The 23,294-nt window shown below is 41.0% G+C and overlaps 1 protein-coding gene across 1 annotated transcript in view; it reads left to right on the top strand.

Annotated features, from left to right (window-relative positions):
- Nucleotides 1-23,294, top strand: part of Tenm3 (teneurin transmembrane protein 3) — a 505,702-nt gene that overhangs the window by 414,785 nt on the left and 67,623 nt on the right. Inside the window, exons 12-15 of the mRNA XM_051169939.1 lie at nt 9,922-9,948; nt 12,480-12,626; nt 21,819-22,035; nt 23,068-23,187. Of these exons, the coding sequence (XP_051025896.1) occupies nt 9,922-9,948; nt 12,480-12,626; nt 21,819-22,035; nt 23,068-23,187 (511 nt within the window). The remainder of the gene's footprint in view (nt 1-9,921; nt 9,949-12,479; nt 12,627-21,818; nt 22,036-23,067; nt 23,188-23,294) is intronic.

Here is a 23,294-nt window from a genome sequence, read left to right as displayed (position 1 = left end):
CATGCGAGCCATCCACTCCCCATCCACTGGTCCACAGAAAGGGAAACAGCACCGTATAGCTGTCATACAGTGTGAAGAGATAGCAAGCTGTATGGTGATTCCCTGGACTTTAACTCTTTCCGGCACTCCAGTCTGGCATCCTTCAAGTTGTGACCCGTGTAAGCCCAAGCCAGGCAGTGAAAGCCTAGCTGTGCAAGTTCATGTACACGTGTCACCCACACTTCTGAAAAGCTTGTCGAGGCTGAGAATGATCTTCCTTGACTCCAAAATGGCGAGGGACAAATTTCAATTTATAGCAGTCTGCTATAAAAGTTAACAATGTATATTCCATCTGTTCAGTACATTTCCTAGTGAAAATAGGATGGAAGACGCACACTATATGGATAGAGACTTGCATGTAAAAGAGGGCAGCATAAGGCCCTGATTCCCATATAATTCCTGCAGAAGTAATGTAGACTTCTGACTTATTTGGGTATTTATGTGGACACTCAGACACACTTATAAAATGTTAATGGGCTTTCCTGAAGTGTAGTGAATTGGTGGTGTGCTTGTCATCAAGAAAGCGGCATCACAAATCGGTTAATGTTGTGCAGCTGCATCCACAGGAGTATTTGAGTGTCATGGAGGAGGAGGAGGAGGAGAAACCTCATGGGTCTCAGTTTTGCAACTATAATCTATGGTTTTTTTTGGTTTTGTTTTTGTTCCTGAGATAGGGCTATGCTCTGTGTAGCCCTGGCTGTCCTGGACTCACTCTGTAGACCAGGCTGGCCTCGAACTCACAGTGATCCACCTGCCTCTGCCTCCCAAGTGCTGGGATTAAAGGCATGCGCCACCACGTCCAGCCCCAAATATAATCTATGGATAAGATGAATTAATAATGCCTAGTATCTGTTAAGTGTCTATCGTGGGCTGAGAAGAAATACAGAGAGGTCATCATAGATTCGCTATATTGTGAGGTAAAGCTATTAAGGCTCAGAGAACTTCTTCTGGAGACTTTCTCTGTGAGTGTATGGCTAGCGTACGAGAGGAACTCTATTCCAAAGCCAGAAGAGCCTTCCCCAAGCTCGTGTGCTGAGGCTTCCTGGCACATCAGTTTCAGTTGTCCATGCATGTGTGTATATAGTAGAAATTTTTCCCATAATAAACTAATAACTATCTGTCATAAAAATCTGAATGATTATAGAAACAGATGAAGTAACAGTGATGACAATGATTGTTCAGTAATAAAATGCCACGTGTTTACAAATCTTTTTCAGAGAAATCTGAAAGATTTTTCAGGAAGGATTGAACTGCATCTGTTAAAAGAACTTCAAGTTTGTCAAATAAAAATAACAATTACCAAAAAAAAAAAACCAAAATAGCTTAAAGAGCATTCATTTATACTGGGAGGGAGTTAAAGAGTTTGGGAGCTATTTATTGAAAAGTATATGTAGCTCCTTGCATAATTTAAGCTTATATCCAATTTTTATGTCACCTGAAATTATTAGGCTAAATACTTTGTGCAGACATTGGCCACTGAACCATTTACTTGTAGAAAATGGTAGATTATATGTATCACTACTGTCTGCTTGGGACAGGGCATAAGAAGTTCATATGTTTACACATATGCATACACACGTGAACTTCATCACCTCATATATAGAAAAATGACATTCTTTGTAGGAGCTCTGTATCTGCTTTTACATTTTTATAAATAAGTTATAGTTTATCTGGGCTGAGTGAAAAGGACAATTTGGTCTTCTTAATTAATGTTTTCCTAGATAAAAAGAAAACTGATGGAAGAGCGGCCCACTGTGATTTACTCACTTCATTAACAAACACCGTACAATCTTTTCTTTCTTCTTAACTTTGTAACATTAATTATTTATTCAGTGAGGCAGGATTCCGTGTCACCTAGGCTGGCCTCAAACTCTGTAAGTCACGGAACATGACTCTGAGGTGACGTCTATCACCACCTGAATGCTGGGATTGCAGGCATGCACCACAACACATGGTTCATGTAATGCTGGGAATCAGACTCCGTGCATCTTAGGCAAGCACTCGGCTTGGCTACATTCCCAGTCCAAATTCATCGTAAGTCTGAATTTCCCAAATAGACAAAGACTAGTCAAGTAGTGATCACAGATGACGTGTGCTCCATTCTGAACAGCTCAGTAAACCATTGTTGCACTTTCCTCTGATTAGGGTCTTTTTGGTGGTGGCAGATTTTGTTTGGTTTGGTTTTATCTTACCAGACAGGGTTTTTCTGTATAGCCCTGGCTATCCTGCAACTCGCTCTGTAGACCAGGCTGGCCTCGAACTCACAGAGATCCACCACCTTCCTCTGCCTCCTGAATGCTGGGTTTAACGGTGTGTGCCACCACTGCCTGGCTCTGACTAGTGTTTTTTTAGCAGTGCACAAGCACTGAGGTTTTTGTCTCAACATCTCAAATAGCAAACTCTTGGTGTAAAAATGTATAGCATAAATATGTATGTCCTGGGCCTTGAACTCAGGGCCTTGCACATGGCACGCATGAACCTTACCACTGAACTACCTCCCAACCATCTGTACTCTACGAATTTTTGAGGGTGTCCTGGGCCTTATACTTAGTTAACATATACCCTGTACAGAGTTACACCCTCAACCCTTAGGATATTTTTATTAACATTAAGCAGTGCTCCTGCCTAGTTTCATTCCCACATCAGAACACTCAAATATACCTGTCCTTTCCCCCTTGAATCCACAAACCCCTGCATTCCCGTGTGTCATTCAGTAAGCTCAAGGACTGAGAACTGAAGGAGACACGTGTTGGTAACATGCTTCTGTATGTGGTGCAGTGGAAGGAGCCGTGCCATATGCAAAGACTATTGCAAAGCTCGCTGTGCTGTGTGTCAGACAAAAGGCTTCTTTACGGACAAGCTCTGCCTATGCCAACATCGGTGCATCTGCGCCCGCATTCTGAGAGTCCCTCTGTTACCCCCATGAGTCTAAACTGAAGGAAATATCAACTACTGTCCTGTAGGATGCCCCGTAGCTCATAATGGCGCTTTCCCCATAGTGCTGACCTTAGAAAATGTGGTTGATCTCAACTTGTTTTTTCTCTGTGATCTCAACTATTCTAGCCTGGTTTAAATTAGAAAGTGTATCATTTCACTCTGTGGGAGTGGCTTGTTTTAAGTAACATTCCAAGCCAAAGCTTGGTCTTTTACTTGTAAATGTGTGTGTGTGTATAACATTATATATATTATATTCATATATATTATATTTGTCCAGAAAATACATGCACCAAATTTCCAGAGAGTGGGGACGAGGAATGAATACAATACCCAAACTGTCAAAGACGTTTGAAGCAGGTCTTCCTGAAAGCACCAGTTTCACATAGTAAATGGCCTCTAAGAAAGCACATATGCTCACAAGCTATTTCTCATTGTATGACACCATCTCACACTTACTAGATGTTGAAATTCAAATTCTTTGGCTTTTCCTAGATGGTGTAGAATATTTTAAATGCTTTCCCCTGATGTTAGAATATACGAATTCTATGGGGTTTTTTTAAAGCATATTTTAATGGCCCTAAGTAAACTCTTAAGAATATAAAATTATTTTATGGTGTTTAAAATTATGTCAGCGTCATAATCCTTTATGGTGTGGTAATCAGTAATAAAACAGTGCTGTGTGCCAATTAAGGAACACCAACTCAATGGGTATGCAGCATGCACGCTGATTTAAACGGTGGTTGATTGGAATAAATGGATTTAATATGTACTTATTTGCAGACGGTAGCTTCTGTGTCACCCTACTAGGACTGGTACATGAATAATCTAAGAATGATCCTTTACTTACAACTTTAATGAGATACTAATGTGAATCATTTTTTAAAAATCCATGCTGTAGAAGTTAAGAAGCGCACAATGCTAAGTACAAAATCTGCCCTCCACTCCAAGGACTTTGCAGATATAGCCACAGAGAAGAATGGGTCCTTGTCTTACCATCTGACTGAATTATCCTTTTCCAATGATAGGCCCCTAAGACTTGATTGTTGTAATTACACAGGGAAATATTTCCAGGGTTCTCCGCCCTCTATTATTTGCTTATGTTTGACTTAAACCTGAGAGTCGGTTCAGCAGTCCCGGTGAAAATACAGCACTTTGTAATGTGTTCCAGCCAAGCACACTGTCGACAGCAGAAACAGTGGGGATCTTACCCTAACCACACACATCAGCAGCTCCGCACACACAGACACTTTCTGGTTTCCCTCGTGAGTTACTTAATAAACATAGAGCCAACGCGGTGGTTGCCTTTGTTTCTTCTCCGTGTTGATGAGAACCGATGTGGTGGTGAAAGGGAAGCCGATTTGGAATTAATGCCATTCCAAGTAGTCTTTCAAATATCCACACTCCTCCCCAAAGAAGGCAAGTGCACTCTATTGACCTCGTTTGCAAGGGAACAGCATTGTTAGTCAGCTGAACTTGCTTCCATTCTTGGTTGTCTTTTACACTTGTTGTCATCCCTTTTGGTTGTATGTGTGTTTTTAGTTGCTTGCCTACTGGTTTTCCAGACTGCATGTTACAACTGTTCTTCTCACAAAGCTGTGAGGTACACCTATGAACCGGGGGCAGGGCGGGGCGGGGCGCAGTTTAGTCATTCAAGGTAGCTTGCCCTCAGTCTTATTACTTCCTTTCCTCTTCATCTGCACTGATGAGCTAACGATTTCCCCTTTGTCAGATGTTTTCATTCAAGTAAATCCCTTGACCAATACTGGAACAGATGATGCACGGGCCCTGCATCACACAGGTGCACACAACTCCGGGTCGTCTGGCCTGTAAACGTGACTCACTGAGTTAAAAATGTGAACTTGTATGTCCACAGATTACATGCCTGGGGGTTTTGCCTGTGCCAATTGCCAGCAATTTCATCCTAGACAAGTTAATTCCCTGACCTGTGCCTCGGTCTCTTTCTCCCAAAAGTGGGAAAGACAACAATGCTACACGTCTTCACCCATGGGAGGGCGAAAAAATGCATCCGCTAATGTATTGTAAATGCTTAGTGTAGTTTTCACGTACAATTAACAGTAAGTGGTAGTTACTGTTAACACCACCATGTGTGGGTAAGTGGATTAGGGTGAGGGTGAGAAACATGTGGGTGACAAGGCAGAGCAGTGCCTACTTTCTCTTCTTTCCCAATAGATAGACCATACTAAAGCCTTCATAAGACATGTATTTAGTCTCTTTCTGCAACTCACATTAAAAACTACAGACCAGGCAACAAGAATACATTAATTATCCCAATTCTAATGGGGACTATTTCTATACGTTAGGTCACATCCATCTATAAGACTCATTAGAGCTGTATGTTTTCGTGACACTCCTTAGCTGAACTTGCAAAGTGATGCTGTGCCTTCCTACTGGGCACGCTGGGACGTAAATGGAACCTGTGAACTGGTACCCTTCAAAGGGCCTTGGAGTCCAAGCCCACTACTAAGTGGAAGATAAAGGGAACCTCAGTCTTGAGGTCCACCTGTCTCTATCTTCCTCCAAATACAATGAGAAGGCTTAAAAAGAGAATTCTTTTTCAAAAGAATACCAAGAAAAGCCTGTGCAAAGGATGCTGGGCCAGCCCTTTGCAGTTTGATTAGCTATATGATTTGAATAGTTTCAATGAGCCAACTCACTCCCACCCACAGTTTCTTCCCCCCAGTCGCTGGCCACCAGTGTCAGTGAGTAGACTAAGGACCCCCTAATGCATAGACCTGAAGCCTGAAGAATTGTTTCATTTGCTGTGGCCCAGGGGTGACTGAGACAATTAAAACCAGGAATTGGCCATAGCCTTTAAAAGGTGTCTGCATCCTGATGTTGAAAGTAGACGTCCTGTGGTGGTTAGTATTCGCTGTCAATGTGGCTGGCCCTGGAGTCACTAGGAGAGTGTGGCATACCTCTGTGTAGAACTGTAGAGGCCTTTCTAGAGAGGACTAAGGGGGAAATATCTGTCCAGAATGGTACTACCACGGACCAAGCACTTGAATGGATTAAAAAACAAAAAGGTGGGTGGGGGAAGGCAGCTGAGGTGTCTGTGCCCATACGCCCCCCCCCCCAATGCTTCTTCCTCTGCCATGATAGACTAGTACCTCTGAAAGACAGAGCTAAAATGAATCATCCAATCCCTCAGTGACTGGCATTTTTGTCTCAGCATTATATAGTTAACTCATACACTCACCTCACATTACTCAAAGAAGCCATGTAGAAGGCATCAAAAAGAAGGTGGTGCTATCCTACGGCTTTTGTAAAGTTATATCATTGGGTCAAGAATGGTTGCACCCCATATTTGACCATGTCCCCTTGATGGGGAGACCTGGTGGCCCTCAGAGGAGGGATTACAGGCCACCAAGAAGAGACTTGATACCCTATGAGCATATACAGGGGGAGGAGGTCCCCCCCCCAAGTCACAGTCATAGGGGAGGGGAGTAGGGGGTAAGTGGGAGAGAGGGAGGAATGGGAGGATACAAGGGATGGGATAACAATTGAGATGTAATATGAATGAACTAATAAAAAAAGATATTAATTTTTAAAAAAGAATGGTTGCACTGTACTTCTGATGCCCCTTCAGCAGTGCTTACTACTGGAGAAAGACATTGTTGCTGAATCCCCGTGAGACTGCATCGGGGAAATGGTTCTTAGCTGTGTCTGGAGCCAGGCAGCCCACACTGCTGGCTGTGTACCCTGCACTCCCATGCTCCTCATTCCCTCCTCTCATCTGCATTTGCTGGCTCAGTTACACTTACATCCAAAGCTGGTGGTGAAGATTAAATAAATGAATAATAAAAGCGCTTAAGCTAATAGCACAAACTAAGCCTTTGAATACCATCCAGGAAGCAAGGCTGGGAGCAGAGCACCCCATGCATGTTCTAATGTCAGTCTGAAACTGGTCTAAACTTAAAAGACCAACCTGGGTCGGGGGTAGAAATGTGAGAGCAAGACTTATTCCCTTGGTCCTAGAAACCTACAAGTAGAACATTATGATGGGCAGATCTGGGCCCAGGGGTCCTGCTCAAACTATGGCACTAGCCAAGGACAATACATGCAGTAAGCCTCTACCCAGATCTAGCCAATAGACAGGACGTTCTCCACAGTTGAGTGGAGAGTGGGGACTGACTTTCACATGAACTCTGGTGCCCCATATTTGACCACGTCCCCTGGATAGGGAGGCCTAGTGGCACTCAGAGGAAGGATAGCAGGCTACCAAGAAGAGACTTGATACCCTATGAGCATATACAGGGGGAAGAGGTCCCCTCAGTCACATTCATAGGGGAGGGGAGTAGGGGAAAAGTGGGAAGGAAGGAAGAATGGGAGGATAGAAGGGGTGGGATAACAATTGAGATGTAATATGAATAAATTAATAAAATATATTTAAAAAAGAAAAGCGAGAGCAGTTAATATACATGCCAAGTACTCGTAATCTACAAGGCATTCAGAAGCAGAGCTGATAGAAAAATCTGGACTTATCTTGACCACTTGCATTTGTAGTGTGTGTAGTTTTCAGAACCCATCTGTCACTTCTCTCAGATGTGAAACCCAAAATAAATTTTAAGAATCATCACCCTACAAGAAATGGAATAACTCTTTCCCTGTGTTCTACATGGACCCTCTTAAAAGATAAATGCTCTAAACATCAAGGAAAGTATCTAAATGAATGGAACTTAATAACAGCTTTTTTTTTTTAATGACTAGCACCCACCTATTAGAAAGTCCCGTTGAGGTAGAAAAAAATTTTACAACTTAGTTCAACTAGTTGGCATTTTTTTTTTTTTTTTTTAAGTTTAGGTTAAAACATACACTTTCAAAGTAATTTCTCTGCAACCCAGTGTGCATCTCAGCAACTGTTAGGTATATTCATTTTTAACTATACTGTATTGTTTTTACGATTATTATTCCTAATGGCTTCTTACAACATGCCTGCATTTTTCTGATTATTTCCTGAGCTGGCTTCTATAATGATGTTTTTATTGTTGCAAGTATTTTAATAATCATTTTAACTTCATGTATGCACATTTCCTTTCAACTTCTTCATTATTTAGAATCAGGCTTTTGCGGTATTCATCATAAATTTCACCCTTTAAAGTAAAATAAAGGTTGTTGTCTTTATTTTTGTTAGTTTTAGGCTATCAGTGATTATTTAATATGTTCCTTGTGATATGAAAATGATAAATCTTGGTATCTTATTCTTGGTATAAATCTTTTTATGGCTGCTTTTTAGTTTTTCATGAATGATATGTTAACATGTCTAATATTTAAAGTGCTATGCTAATTGTGATCTACTGTGTGTTTTCAAATGCATTTTCTAATTTCAGCTCCTCTTATTGGTTTCCACCTGACCCAACGATAACCCTATCTTTACTGTAAATCAGCCCATGGCTTTGCGTAATTGACTCTGTTCGCTAAGCCAACCAGGACTGACTGGTCAGAAAAAAACAGTCCCCCTTAAAATGACTAATCAAGATCAGAATTTAGCTGTATTCTTTCTTTCGGTTGCATTAACTGTAGCACATTTGATACAAGAGCACATGATATACTCGCCAACTGTAATCAGGGTAACTAATTTTTATAAACTAAGAATTCCCTTGGAAATACTACCCTGCCTGAATCAGAAACTCTAGCTTATTAATATCATTATGGGTATGTGCAGATCATCAGATGAGCTATTACAGAACTCTTGCAGATTATATAATACTTAGAAGGAATTATTAAAAATTCGTAGCAGTGTCATGATGCAGTAATATATTCCTCTTTAAATGCTTAAGAGATGAATTATGCTTACTAAGTTATGATTGCAGAGTAGGACCTAATGCCATTTCTTCTTTCACCTTAATTTCCCTTGTAATGTATTGTCAATTAGCCATAAACGTTCTTATTTTTAAAGGCAATTCAGAAGCCTCTAATGGAATCCTGTGGCAAAGTGAAGAATCCTTTTATATACACAGTACAGATGTGTCAAACCACTTAGGAGTTTGTTTACCCACATGACACAGCCAGCAGACCTGAGTGTCTCATGTGAAAGTTACAATTTAAATCATTCTGTTAAGAGTACCGCTGCCACTTGCATATGTCAGTAATGAAAAATAATCAACATAAGCATCTTTGAAAAGCAATTTTAGATCATTAAAGATGTATGAATTTTGACAAAGCCAGAAGATTTGAGGCTTATTAAGAATATATTATGTCTCTACCATGGGTGAAGGGAGAGAGGCTCTGTGTCTGGGAAAGCTAAGTGGTCCAAGGACAGCTAGAGACACAGTTCTTGGTCCAGCTGGTCCTGTAAACCTGGTGAGAAAAACAGAGCATATTTTAAGATGTTTCTTGAGACGAAACAATGTCTTGGACCATTCCTGGTCCCTAATGGACTATCTATGTGATACAGCTTGCCCATCTGACATGGATCCAAAGGCTACTGGAGATGCCTACAGGGCTCCACACGCCCTTTTCCGAGTAGAATGGATATATATTTGCCTGGTGGTCCTTACTTTCTTTCTTTTCCTTATTGCCTTTTTACTTATGAACTGTTAAGCTTTGATTGCTGTGAATCTCATAGCAGGACACTTCCGAATGTCTCTAGCTATAAAGGCCCGATTGCACTGATTCTACTTAACATGCAGTCTTACCAAGAGCAAAAGCGGCATGTATTCCAAGAGCCCGTGCAGCAAAGCGTTAGCGTCCCCCAGACTGACCTTTAAAGTGCTGCGTGGTTCCTGGCGTCAAGACCACATTGACTAAAATTGACCGTAGTTTGTTTTTTTAGAAGGTTCGAAGTACCTCTCTGTCGTGTAATGTGAGTCCCATGTCAGCTGCAGCTACTGGATTTGCATGTGAATTCTGAAAAGTTTCCTCGTCCCATGTGACACTTCTGAAATGTCTGTCTGTTCTTTTTTTCCCCCTTTTTAATTTCCCAAGCTCACTATTTGGATAAGATAGTTAAAGGTACTGTATATTTACTCTTTTTTGACATATATGCATAGATAACGATAGAGCTACGTATCAGATCATGCTAGGTGTTGTAACTTTCTCATGCATATTTTTGTAAATTATAACTTGGGCTTACAGTATGTGAAATACCTCGGATTTTAAAGTATTGAGACTTAACTTGTCTGTGTCTCATTTTTATAATTTTGGGTTCTCACAGATTCCATCCTTATGTGAAACAATAGTTCTCACTAAAACCGAAACTGAAGATTACAGTACATTTGCTGTTTTTTTGTTTTTAATTTTATTTTGCTTCAAAATCTTCATTGTTAGCAACTCAGCCAATGAGCTTTAAATTATAAGTTAAAGACTCATAAATACTCTTATCACAGAATAAGAATTGTCACTCTAAAGAACATTCTGGTTAACAGGTTGAGAGAGAGCGAGTTCTCATTTATCCTCAGATGGAAACTTCTTTGGCTTTTTCTAAATGTGTCAGACTATATATATATATATATGATACCATAGTCAAAATCTTGTTATTCTTATAAACTGCAAAATCCCATGCATGCTGTTGCATCACAACTGATAACAGTTGCTCAAAAAAAAAAAAAAAAAACAACAACAAAAACAAAAAAAAAAAAGAAAAACAGCAGAGTCTCACGTCTTCAGTTACTGTAGAAATAGGTGGAAGCGTGTTGTACGCAGAGCAAACCCCTCCCCCTCTCTCCCCAGATTACCTATCTTCTTTCCCTTGTTTGTGCTTTCCATTAGAATATGAAAATATTCATGGCAATATCCAGGCTTTCCTATCACAGTTCCATGTGCAAGCAGCAACTGCTGCACATTGGCGATGAGGCAGTTAAATACTTCTGTTTCAGTGCAAGCCACAAAAGAACCCATCTATAAAGAACACTTACCTTTTATGTTTGAATGATCCATAGATACAGACAATAACTGTCAGAAAATGAAATAAGCATCTCGCCCTGGCCTGATGCTATCATAAGTATCATTTTTGTCAGAAGACAACCTGCTTTCAGTTGATTGTAACAGCTTCAGAGACAGAGCATCTCCTTGAGAAACTTCCTTCTCAACTTCCGCACTGGAGACCAATACTGTGAATAATCACGTAAATACAGACTTGAACATCTTACGATGTGTTGCTCCCTTAAAATCTTAAGTCCAAAACTACTGGGGCGTTCTCATGATGAGAAGTTATAGGACAACCCCCCCCCCAAGTTCCGGAGCAAGTATTTTATTCCATGTATTTACACCAAACGATTAATAAGTAGCCAAAGAGACTTGAGCACTAGCCGGGTCGTTGCAGGAGCTCGGAGCACTTCGGCCTTGCTTCTGTGGTGCCATGTCCCACTCAGGAGCAGGGACTGCAGGTTCCACCTGAGGGTCATCCTTCATAAGCCGATCATGTTGGCCGCATGCCAGGCATCATCAGTAGGAAGTGACAAAATTTGGTATTTTTGGGGGTTAAAAAAAAAATATGTTAGACTGGAAATTTTTTTCAATTCTGGATATATTAAATTAATTATCTCCCAAATTTTCCCTTCTTGCCCGTAAAAGCAGACAAGATAGGATATAAAGGTAACAGCATAAAAGCCTCAGGGAGATTGTCACAAAATATCACCCCTCGCTATCTGTCTTGAAGCACGTCACTACCGTGTTTTTGTTCAGTCTATCAGTGTTCTCTATTGTGGTCCTTATGGTATTTCATTTTGTCCGTCCTAAGTAATCAAATATGCACAGCTATTACATTGAGTTGGAAATCCCTGTTGGTCCCGTCCCATCCGTATGCAGCCTGAATCCTAATGTTTGTTAGAATAGACGCTAAAGCTGCTTCACTATTTCCTGGGCTTTGCTTATTCTGTGAAAAAGGAATGACTCTTGGCATAAAGTATAGTCATTAATACTGACCTATACTTTGTGCAGTTATTGAATACACTGTAATTTCACATGCATACTCGGCAACTCTGAGGCCAGATAAAATTAATGTTCTCTTTTTAACATCATTCATACACTCAAGTCCACACTCATGCTCTTGAATTTAGGGGAATTATCTTTTTTTTAAAGCAACAAGGTGCTTTTAAAAAAAAAAAAAAAAAAAAAAAAGGAAGAAGAGGAAGAAGCTGCTTCTAGCAATGTTTGCAACAGATTAAAAATTGGAACAAGGGGGTTCTGAAATTATTTTCCTGAGATGCTTTTCCAAACCATACCTTGTTGCTTTGTGAAGAGGGGGAGGGAGGAGAAATGTTGAGTTAATTTTGTCTGGCCTGAAGCTATTTAGTGGATCGTTGCATATATTTCTGTCCTACGCAGGTAAGTGGTGTCTCAAGGGTCAGGCCAATCAAAGATGCCACTTGGATAAGAATTAGATTCCTTGGATAACGTTGCTGTTTCTATCCATGTGCAATTACAGTCTCTGTGCTGTTTACAAAGGCCTGTTCCCACTAAGTGTCCTGTACCTGTTTCCTTTTTAGGCACAAAACCCTTTCAATACTCAAATCACTGGTGTTTTCCCTTCCATGTCTTGACAGAGGGTTGCCCCGGCTTGTGCAACAGCAATGGGAGATGTACGCTGGACCAAAACGGCTGGCATTGTGTTTGCCAGCCAGGCTGGAGAGGAGCGGGCTGTGATGTAGCTATGGAGACTCTCTGTACAGACAGCAAGGACAACGAAGGAGGTAAGGAACAGCAGAGTGCATGCCAGCGCTGAGCTCCGAGGCTTACGGTGACCACATAGTTATCTGTTGAAAAGAAAAAAGCAGATCGCTGTAGCTCAGATTGATTGGAAATGTATGAGTGCTGATGGATTGATTGCACTCCCTGACTTTCCTGGCTGGCCCTCTCGGAGAAGGCAAGGTGACTGAGCTACTGCCTAACATCCACTGTTCTCCGTTCCTTGTTGCGATGCCCCGGGGACTGTGCTCCCTGTCGGAGCACCACTGGAGTATTTTAATACCTAAACAAGCCAGAAGATGCCAGGGAGGTATTTTCTTTTTCAAGCTCTTCTTTTGAAAGCCATTGTGGGGGGCTGGGGGCGGAATGGCACACAGCAACAGAGAACAGGCCCTTTGAAGCTGGATTTCACTGTCTTTTTATCCTAAACTTTACACCGCTATAAAAGGATTGCAGAGTGTTCCACCCAATTTAAGCCTTCAGCTAGGCCTAATTATTCTCCCCTTTGAGTACATCCCCGCCATGCTATTGTATTTTAATTTCAGAGAATAGAGGGTGGGAGGCGGTGATGGAATGGTTGTCCCTGACAGCTGTTTAACTTTGACAAACCATTAGGAGCAGATCTGGTGGCAGGTGGAGGTACTCTCTGAGTCTGAGCTCACCTCCTGAGGCCTTTCTTGCCGCTCTTCTGGAAGGTCATCATCTTGGACAGTAGCATTGGGTAGAGAATACAGATTTTAGAGGCGGCCAGATCTGTACTATGTAGGCCACTACATGGCCTTCCACCAGATCTGTAACTCAGCTCTTAACTGCTCCGCCTACAAAACAGGAATAAAAAGTTTTGAAGGTTTTTCAAGTGGAAAAATGTACACAGATTGCTCAGCGTGGCGCAGCCAGTGCTACTCTGTTTTTCTTTCTTTCGTTTCCGGCGTGCTTATCTTAACCAGTCATAGAAGGCTGTCCAAGAAGACAGAGTGAGGCCTAACTCTTCTTCTCCAGTGACTGAGTTGTCGCCCCCTCGCCCCCTCTATGGCCACATTACCCTCCACCACAGGGGACTTGTTAACTTTGTCACAGGTCCTTCCTGGTGTCATTTTCTTGCCTATCAAGACAAGCCAGTATCCCCCACATAAAAGGCATCTTCTTCCCCAGCCACTAATGGATTGCAGCAGTCTCTAGCCCTCACAGCTTTCCCAGCTAATAATACCTTGTTGCCCAAACTCCTCGAAGTGGCAGCATCAATCCTCTCTGAGACATAAGTCCAGATGGCAGCCTAACTCCTTGCTTTCCCCCCAAAAGCGACAACCTCATTGTCTCTGGTGCCAGGGGAGGAGAGTGACTCTTTCTCCTTGATTGTGCGTTTTTTAGATTTTTGTCTAAGAAGAGATTGCTTTCAGGAGGTCCTCCTCTCTCTCAGAGGGATACAAACTGCAGGGCCAAGTCTGTAGAGACAAGGCACAGTAATTTAGGGGCTAATCAACTCTTTGGTATTATTATCAGCCAAGGAGGGTTTTTTTTTTCTTTTTCCTCAAAAATTTATCAACTGTGAATTGGCCTCATTCCCCCTTTGTTTATTCTGATTAGCATGAAGCTCTGCTGTCTCCAGGCTTCTGTCTCTGAGGGAAAATCTGAGCTGATAGAACACCTCCTGTGAGTCCTCTACTTATCTCACATAATTTGCATGGCTGTCCCTAACCTAATTTTGTTGTTTTTCAAAGAAGGAATCTCAGGGCTGGCTTCATCATATCCTGGAGGTGGTAACCTGGGTGCCTGGTAGCCCAAGCTAGAGGGTTCTGTGAAATCTGCATATGCAAGTGCCTTGGAGACAGTATCTTCCATGCCAAAAAAAAAAAAAAGTCAAGCAAAAAAAAAAAAAAAAAATCAAGCTGCATGATCTGTCTATTCAGGATAGTGTGACTGAAGAACAGTAGAACAGAAGGCTTAAAATTAGGGCAATACCAGAAATTCTAGAACATGCGGAGAGTGGAGCACTGCGGAGCCATTATCCAAGCTGAGTTTGGTGTCAGAGGTTGGCTTAGCCAGCATGCCACTAAGTAACTTGGTTCAGCATATTAACTAAAGAGAAGGAGTGGGTGAAGAGGTTGATTTGGCCCTAATCAGAAATTAAACAATTTAAAGACTTGGGGGGGGGGGGGTTAGGCACACGCACACACATGCACACTCATGTCTAGTTCAAATAGTCTTTGTAGAAGATTAAAGTATGGTCAAAGTATGTCATGTCTTTATGAAACCCATCACAGTTTATAATGAATATACACCAATAAAAAAATGTTTAGAATAAAGCAAATACATATGGGGGAAATACCTAAATATATTCCTCAGACAGGGTTTTATCTTCTACTCTAAAGTATTTACTTTTCCTACTATGACCAGCCCCATCATCAGTGTCTGATGATAAAGAGCCTTGAAATCCTGATCTCACTAAAAAGGTACCACTCCTTGCCTTCCTGGGCCCTTCCTTTCCTGTCGTCTTGAAGACATGGTTGGCTCTTGGGAGTTCAAATAATCGACAAGAGCTTCAGAAGAAGCAGGAAGAAGGGACAGTAATAGAAAGCCAGGCATCCTTATTTGCTCTTAATACCTGTGCATACATAGGAAGTAAGCCTGCTGCTACCGGGCACACTGGGTGGCTGTGGCCTTTTGAAGCTAAGGGCAGTCTTTTCCTTGTGATAAAGTCCCCTGACAAAGAGCTCACTCTGGAGTCAACGTCCATCCCGTCCTCAAAAGCAACTCCAGATTTCAGAGAGAGGCCACTGAAGCAAGTTTAAAAGTATAAGCTAAGTAAATAAGATGGTGGCTAATAGCATTGATAAGGGGGTGGGTGGTTAAAAGCAAGCAGAACCATCAAAGATTGGTGAGTCCTTTCTCCCAGAGACCGCTAGTATTATCAGAACCTAGAAATGGCGCTCAGAATCTAGGCATTGCGGTATGGTGGTACAACAAAAGTGGAGAAAGTGATTATTGGTTTGGAAGACAATGGGTTCTTACTTTAGGTTAGTGATTTGGTTACCATGAACCTTTTGGCCATCCATATGGATGTCCTGGTGAATTTGACTGACAGTACACTAGTAGTAAGTAAGGTTTCTGTTGCTCTTACTTTTCTCCAGGAATATAGTAATTGTGTGGTGAATTTATGTGGTGGTTTTTACTTATCCTTTGACTCTGAAATGTATGTGTGTATGTATGTATGAATGTATGTATGTGCGGCATCTTTTGCCATATGTATGTATGTATGTATGTGTGTGTGTATGTATGTATGTGTGTGTGTGTGTATGTGTGTATGTATGTATGTATGTATGTATGTATGTATGTATGTATGTGCGGCATCTTTTGCCATATGTATGTATGTATGTATGTATGTATGTATGTGTGTGTGTGTGTATATGTATGTATGTATGTATGTATGTATGTATGTGTGTGTGTGTATATGTATGTATGTATGTATGTGTGTGTGTATGTATGTGCGGCATCTTTTGCCGTATGGACATTTTCTCAACTAATATGAAATGATGTTTTCGGAAAGTTAGCTTTTTATTCATAAACTCAAGCTGTGGCTTCGGAACAAGAGCCTTGTAAGGATTAGACATAGAATTACATACATGTCATAGTTTCTTCCAATTTTTAAAAAAAAAAAATTATTTACTTATTATGTATACAATGCCCTGCCTGCATATACCCCTGCAGGCCAGAAAAGGGCATCATATCACATCATAGATGGTTGTGAGCCACCATGTGGTTGCTAGGAATTGAACTCATGACCTCTGGAAGAGCAGTCAGTGCTCCTAACTACTGAGCCATCTCTCTAGCCCCCGTCCAATTTTTTTTTTTTTTTATAATTCTATAGCCATAGAATTTGCATCTTAATATCCAGTTGGTGAGTAACACTTTTAAGTAACTTTTGGAGTGTAAAATGTCCAAGAACTCAAGGAATAGACAGTGTCTGTGGTGGGGAAGATGATACAGGAAAGCCAGAGGGCAGTCCTGAGCTTCTACTTGTTTAGATAGAGTTCTGGCCTGCAAAGTCAAGGACCTGAGTTTGCTCTCTAGAGCACATGTTTAAACAACTTGATTTTTTTTAAAGCTAGATATGGTAGTGCATGCATATAACCCTAGGGCTGGGGAGGCAGAAACGGGAAGTCTCTGGAGCCCAATCGTTGGCCAGACAACTTTATCTACTCAATGAGCTAATGAGCAATCACATTCTCTCCCCCCTCTGTCTCCCCCGCCACGTACACTAAATAAATAATATAATATATGGTATAATATAATATAATTTTTCTATAATTATAAATATAATAAATAAATTTTTCTTATAATAAATATAATTTGTAGGTATATTGTTGGTACCATTCATTGAAGTTGGAAATACAGGGGAAGGAACAAGTCTGGAGAGAAAGGGGAAAGATGTTGTAGTTGGGACATCAAATGGGTGAGACGTGTTGGTTGGGTGAGACATGTTTGGCTTTAGATGTCTGTATACTGTGCAGTTAGAAATAACTGGAAGGCAGATTTTTTGGTAGGTCAAAAAAAGTTCACTCTGGAGTCCATAGCATGGAAATTATATGAATGTGAACCTGAAGGCGGCACCAGTACAGCACTGGTCCCTATATGCCACGAATGATCTGAAAGCCCCACATGTAACCAGATGTTCCCTGGAAAGAGTCGTGAACCATGCACCGCACGCTGCTGCCATACTACCATACTGCCTCGGGATTTGGACCTTGTAGTAGGTAGTAGGCAGAGGTGGCAGACAGTAATTATCTTTAAGGGAAACAAAGGTTTATAGCTTTTTTTTTTCCTCCAGTCAGTAAATAAAAATTATAAAAACAAGTTAAAATTGTCTATACTTCAAAAAAAGAAAATGAGAGTTTTGAGAAAAAGAACAAAGGCAATATCAAAGGTAATCTAGAAAAGCTTAGAGTCTGAGTTTTAATAATTTGACCAAAGGTATACTGATAGAATATGACATAAACTATATCAAGAAGTATATAAAGTGATTGAAAATGTTATAAACATAGTGCAGGGTAGAAACCTGAAAGCAAGACCAGAGATTGGCCATTGTGGCCACAGGGTGATATTTGTAAATAAAGTTTTATTGAAACTCTATGGTTGCATTCATCCATTTATCTATTTTCAAAATTTTTTTGCAGAGAATCTATAACATAAGAATACTAACTACTATTGAAAGCCAATGGAAATGCCTCAGGAAAGACAAGAATGTGTTTAAAATATAACTATGACTAAAGCATATAATGTTAAGGATCAAAAGGAGGAAAGCATAAATTATATATCTACTTTATGTCATACATAGTGTCTCTTATAATGCAACCTAAAGTGAAGAAAAGTTCTTGACTAATAATCAAGGTTGCTATTCAATGAGCTTTGAAATTTTCTGATCTTTAGGGGTTTTTTTTATGATTAATGCTATTAAATATGGCTTCTACTCCAGACCAGATGTACACCAACGTAGCAGTCCGGAGATTACAATGGAATCCTAATGATTTTGAGAAGCTATTCCACGGAGACAATTTTGCAACTCTGTACATTTGGGCAAGTGGGTAATCAACTTAGTTGTGGTAGATAGGCCTCTCTGCTCTGAGTGCAGTTACAAAGAATGAAAAATGTTTTCTCAAGTTATAGGAAGCCAGATTCATAACCATCCGTCACTTGCTTGGGCAAGTTACTGATAAACTCTGCAGGAAAAAAAAAATAATGACAAACAGTGTGTCCCTGCATCTCGCCTGTTGAAAATGAGATTCTTTCTCTGATGGCTAGCAGAGAGGCTTTGTAAAAATGCTTTTCCAGCTGATTAGTTCAGAAGGTGTCAATCTCAAGGAGTTTTATGACCTGCAGACTACATGCCAGATGTACATTTGCTTTTTATAAACTAACAAAGATAAATGACTAAATCTGAGAATTCCTCTTTGGCAGCTGCATCATATATTGCCTAAGGGAAGGCACTGTGGGAGAATTGGGATGGGGCAGTTAACTGTTAATTTGCCAGATTAATGGAGATAAAATATAATATTTGAAATTACTTTCCCTTGTGAAGGAGTATTTTATAAAACAGTATAAAATAGCAGTATTTAATTAGTCTCTCAAACATATGTAGCGACACTCTAAATCTACTCACTGAGTATCTAAGTGAAATAAATCACAGAGTATACACTGAAGAGTCCCCATAAGCACTCTACATATGATCACAAGTCACCACTTAATGGTTAAAGGTGGTTTTAAGGGACTGTATTATTTTAAGCCAAAAAAACCAAAAAAATGGTATTGAAGCAATAGTCCAACCATCTAGTGCTTGAGAGAATTCGGTCTTGAAAACTATGCTTCCATTTCAAGAGAGACGGAGGGAAAAATAATCCTATCTCTTATATTATTATTATAATATGTCCTCATGAAGAGTAAGGCCTCATCTTTCTTCCACAAGGAATAGTCAGACATTTTTCATCTTTATGGCTTTTTCAGTAGCAAGGAAGAAGTATTTTGATAAATTCATGTGAAAGCTCAAAGCTCAGCATCATTTGATTATCTTAACACATGGTTTTAGGTTTTCTGCCAAAGAAATAAGTGTGCTGCTCCAAATAATCAACCACCTGTGACCTGAGGACTCAAAATGGCAGCTCTCCGGAAGACTATGCAACATCTCTCCTCAGAAAGTCAGAGCCATTCATTTCTATGTAGACAGAGATCATTTAAAAATACTTAGGTAAAAAGAGACCAACATCATAAATATAAGTCCAGTGCCCCTAACTGAACTCATTTCCCCCAACTTCAAATGAAATAAGAAAGAGAAATTTAGTCGGTATCTGTGGATAAGCTCAGTTTCTTCTACTTTCAAGGGATTAAGAAAAATCCAACCCAAATAGACTTAAAGTAAAAAGGATGCGTTTGCTTCTAGAACTCAGAGACCCAGAAGGTCAAGTGCAGCTTATTAAAAGACCCCAAGGAGGCTACTGTGTATATGACCTGTTGGTTCTTGTCCGAGCTTTTGACTCTGCCTTTTCTGGGATGGACTGATTTCAGAAAGGTCCTATGGTGGCAGAAAGATGGCTGCAGCAATCCTTGCTTCACAGCCTGAAAGCCTCCTCCCAGTGGACGTTGGAGACAGACAGGCAGCGATTCTCCAGGTCGTTCCTGGAAGTCATCCTGACACTTTAGGTCTCCTGAAATTACTGAACCCACAATGAAGGGAGTGTGTGCGCATGTGTGCGTGGTCTGAGAACTGGAAGAGCCGAAAACTGAAATGAAAGTCAGAGCGCAGAGCACAAGCAACAGAAGCAAACGGTTCGCTGTACTCTCCTTCGCATAGGCAGAGTGACTAAGTCCTACCACGTCCGTCTCTTGTGTCTTACCTTTCCTGCGTTGCTGTTGACCTCCCCCTCGGCTGGAAATGTAATCTATTTCTTTTGTAAAATAATTTAGGACATTGTGTTTCTTCTGTGAGTGTGAAGGGTGTGTGTGTGTGTAGTTACTTCTCTCCTTCCACAATGTGGATCTTGGGGAATCAACCCCAGGTTATACATAAACCCTGGCGGCAGGTGCGTTTACCCACTGAGCCATCTTCCCAACTCATCAACATAGTTACTCCCTTTTGTCTCCGTTTGCTGTCAGATACCGTAAGGGCAAAGTCAGTATGGTATAAGGGAAATAAATTATTAGAATAGTTTTTAAAGACTGAAAGTTTTCTTTCTTTCTTTCTTTTTCACTTGTAAAAATGAAGCATAGAAATCATCTAAATATTTTCATCTGAGTTTCCCATAAGGTCACATAATGGCCAGCTACTTAAGTGTAAAGTAGCTTGGAACTATCAGGTCAGTTGCCCAATAGTGTTTGATGTCTTCACACTACTTTTTACTAATCTATTCTAAGTGATACAATTACTAAGCTGGTGAATAAACAATGTGCTCGAAGGAGGGCAGTGTTGTCGCAGTGACGGACAGCCACACGCATATGGCATGATGGCGGATCTGCCTCACGGAGAGCATATTCATGCCTCACTTCATGGCGGAGATGCATCCCGAGAACCGCGTCACCAGAGCATGTGATTGCTGGTCAGACATCAGAATGTCTCATACGAACCTAGACACACAAGGCCAACACTTGCCCTGTTCTCCTGATATAAACAAGAGACAATGATCACGAGACACATAAAGCCTCTGTTGTCCTAACCTGTCCCATCACTTAAAATAGCCTTTCCATTACCCAGGCAGGGGTATACATAAAAGTGATGGCGAGTGATATCGTAGAACAAACAATGAGTGAGCAGCATCGCCATCTATTGTCACTGTTAAATATTATGTGCTCAGTGTCATATTGCATGCAGCACAATTTTATATGACTGACAGTGCCCTTGGTAAGCATGCAGCATTGGCAGACAGCAGCCCTAGATCTTTAGAGACCACTGACTTACATGCAATGTTAACCTTGTTAACAGGAATGTGTCATGTGTTCTTGGAGAAGACACTGCTGATTGTATCATGGGTCCATGTTTCATGGCTGATTGTTTTTTTATAACCTCCACTGTCATGACTAATACACATTTGCCATTTTTTAAAAAATAATACTGCATTTTAGGAGTAGCCAAGTAAAAGATCATTTTGAGACATGCATTACTCCCCGCCAGAACGTAATTTACCCTTCTTGGGAGAACTGTTTTGTGGGATGCGGCTGGCTAATTTTATCCATTTTGGGTTAGCTTGTTTGTGTTAGCGCCTTCCCCGCTTTCACTTTGCAGTATTTTCCCTAATTTTAGAGATTCGACATGCATGATAGCCACCTGTCTTCTCTGTGTGCTTAGTATGGGAACTCCTAGTGCATTTCTCTGAAATACAGACGGCTTCAGGCACTGTGTTTACAACTGATCCTGATTCCTTCCTACTAATAAGGTGTTCTAATCAGTAATGCATATTCCTCACTCAGAATAAATGTTATGTAATGGCTTTCAAGCCATCGGTCTAGATCTTTCCCTTTCGTGAAAGCAAATGCCAGTGTTGCATCTATTTCATCTGCCTTCAAAAAGGATGCCTCATAGAGACTGCCATCAGATACACAGTGGCAAGTCAATGGAGATGAAACAACCCCACCGCTAGGCACAAGTCGCTCCACGCCTCGCCGTCCCCGGCGTAAGGAGCAGATTCCCGCTAAGTGGTTTGCTGCTCTTTCCGCAGATGGACTCGTTGACTGCATGGATCCTGACTGCTGCCTACAGAGTTCCTGCCAAAATCAGCCCTACTGTCGTGGCTTGCCTGATCCTCAGGATATCATTAGCCAAAGTCTACAGACTCCATCTCAGCAAGCTGCCAAGTCCTTCTATGACCGAATCAGTTTCCTGATTGGATCGGATAGCACCCACGTGCTCCCTGGAGAAAGCCCGTTCAATAAGAGGTTAATGCCTGCTTTCTTTATATAGACTCAGGAGGGTCTTGAGAACAGTTCTGTGAAATGTTGACCAGTGTGTGTTTGAGAAAATTGCATGTGTGTGTGTGTGTGTGTGTGTGTGTGTGTGTGTGTGTGTGTGTGTATCTTTTTTATAAAATTCTTCATCAGACTTCACGTTTCAAGCATTTTTGGCACAGTTCATATATTTTGTCAATTTCAGTACCCAAGATGTAACAGGACATCCCGTTAAGGGGTCAATAAATCTTCGTTTAACAAGTTGATTTTTCGAGAGCGCAGTTGGAAACATTTTCAGAAGGCATGATGAAAAGACCCCAAAAGGCAAAACAGAAGTGCACTTTTTTTTTTAGCTGAGCTCACTAAAAAATATAAATTATGAATTAATGTAATGGAGCCGCTAACGGCGTGGCAGTGAGATTGCATAGGCTGTTTGACTGGAGCTTTACAGAGCAGTAATGACCTGAAAATCAACCAGTAACTGAAAGCAGGTGTCTCGTGTCTCGCTGAGCAAAAGAAGATGATTTACACAGAACTCCTGGGTCTGCCGTCATTGAACAGCGCTAATGCACTGAGACCCAGCAGATTAGAAATTGTTGCACACACTTTTCTTATTGCCCCCTTAAATCTTGTACTTTGTGGTTGCGGCAGATTTACAGATTGCCCCAGAATTAATTGGCCAAGTATACTTTTCCTCAAGTATGTCACATATATGATATATGAAAAAAGCATCATTTATAACTTTTAAAATTCATCTCTTAAATTATTAGCCTTGATATTGCTCCCAGAAACCAGATTGCAACAAATTAAAACCTCAGGCATTTAGAGAAGTAAATTACACTGCATTTAAAGAAGCATTATTTCGGGGTGGGGTGGGGTGGGGTTTCGGGTCTGCTTTTTGTGACTCACCCTTGATTGTTTATGATGGTAATATTTTATCTTTGGCCTAAATTGTCTACAAATCATGAGGATGCTGGCCTGAGAAGACAGAGGCTCATTCAGACTCTTGTGCTTTTCCCACAGCCTTGCATCTGTCATCCGAGGCCAAGTTCTAACTGCTGACGGGACCCCGCTGATCGGTGTCAACGTCTCGTTTTTACACTACTCCGAATACGGGTACACCATTACCCGCCAGGATGGAATGTGAGTCCATTTTGAACTCCTGTTTGAACTCCTTTAAGCATCAGACTGGGCAGTCGTCCGCCGCCGTCATCATGGTTTACTGTCTTTTTTTTTTTTAATAGAAAAGC

Source organism: Acomys russatus, chromosome 27, assembly GCF_903995435.1.
Source record: "Acomys russatus chromosome 27, mAcoRus1.1, whole genome shotgun sequence".
Taxonomy (NCBI): Eukaryota; Metazoa; Chordata; class Mammalia; order Rodentia; family Muridae; genus Acomys; species Acomys russatus.
This window is presented reverse-complemented; position numbering and strand designations above follow the sequence as displayed.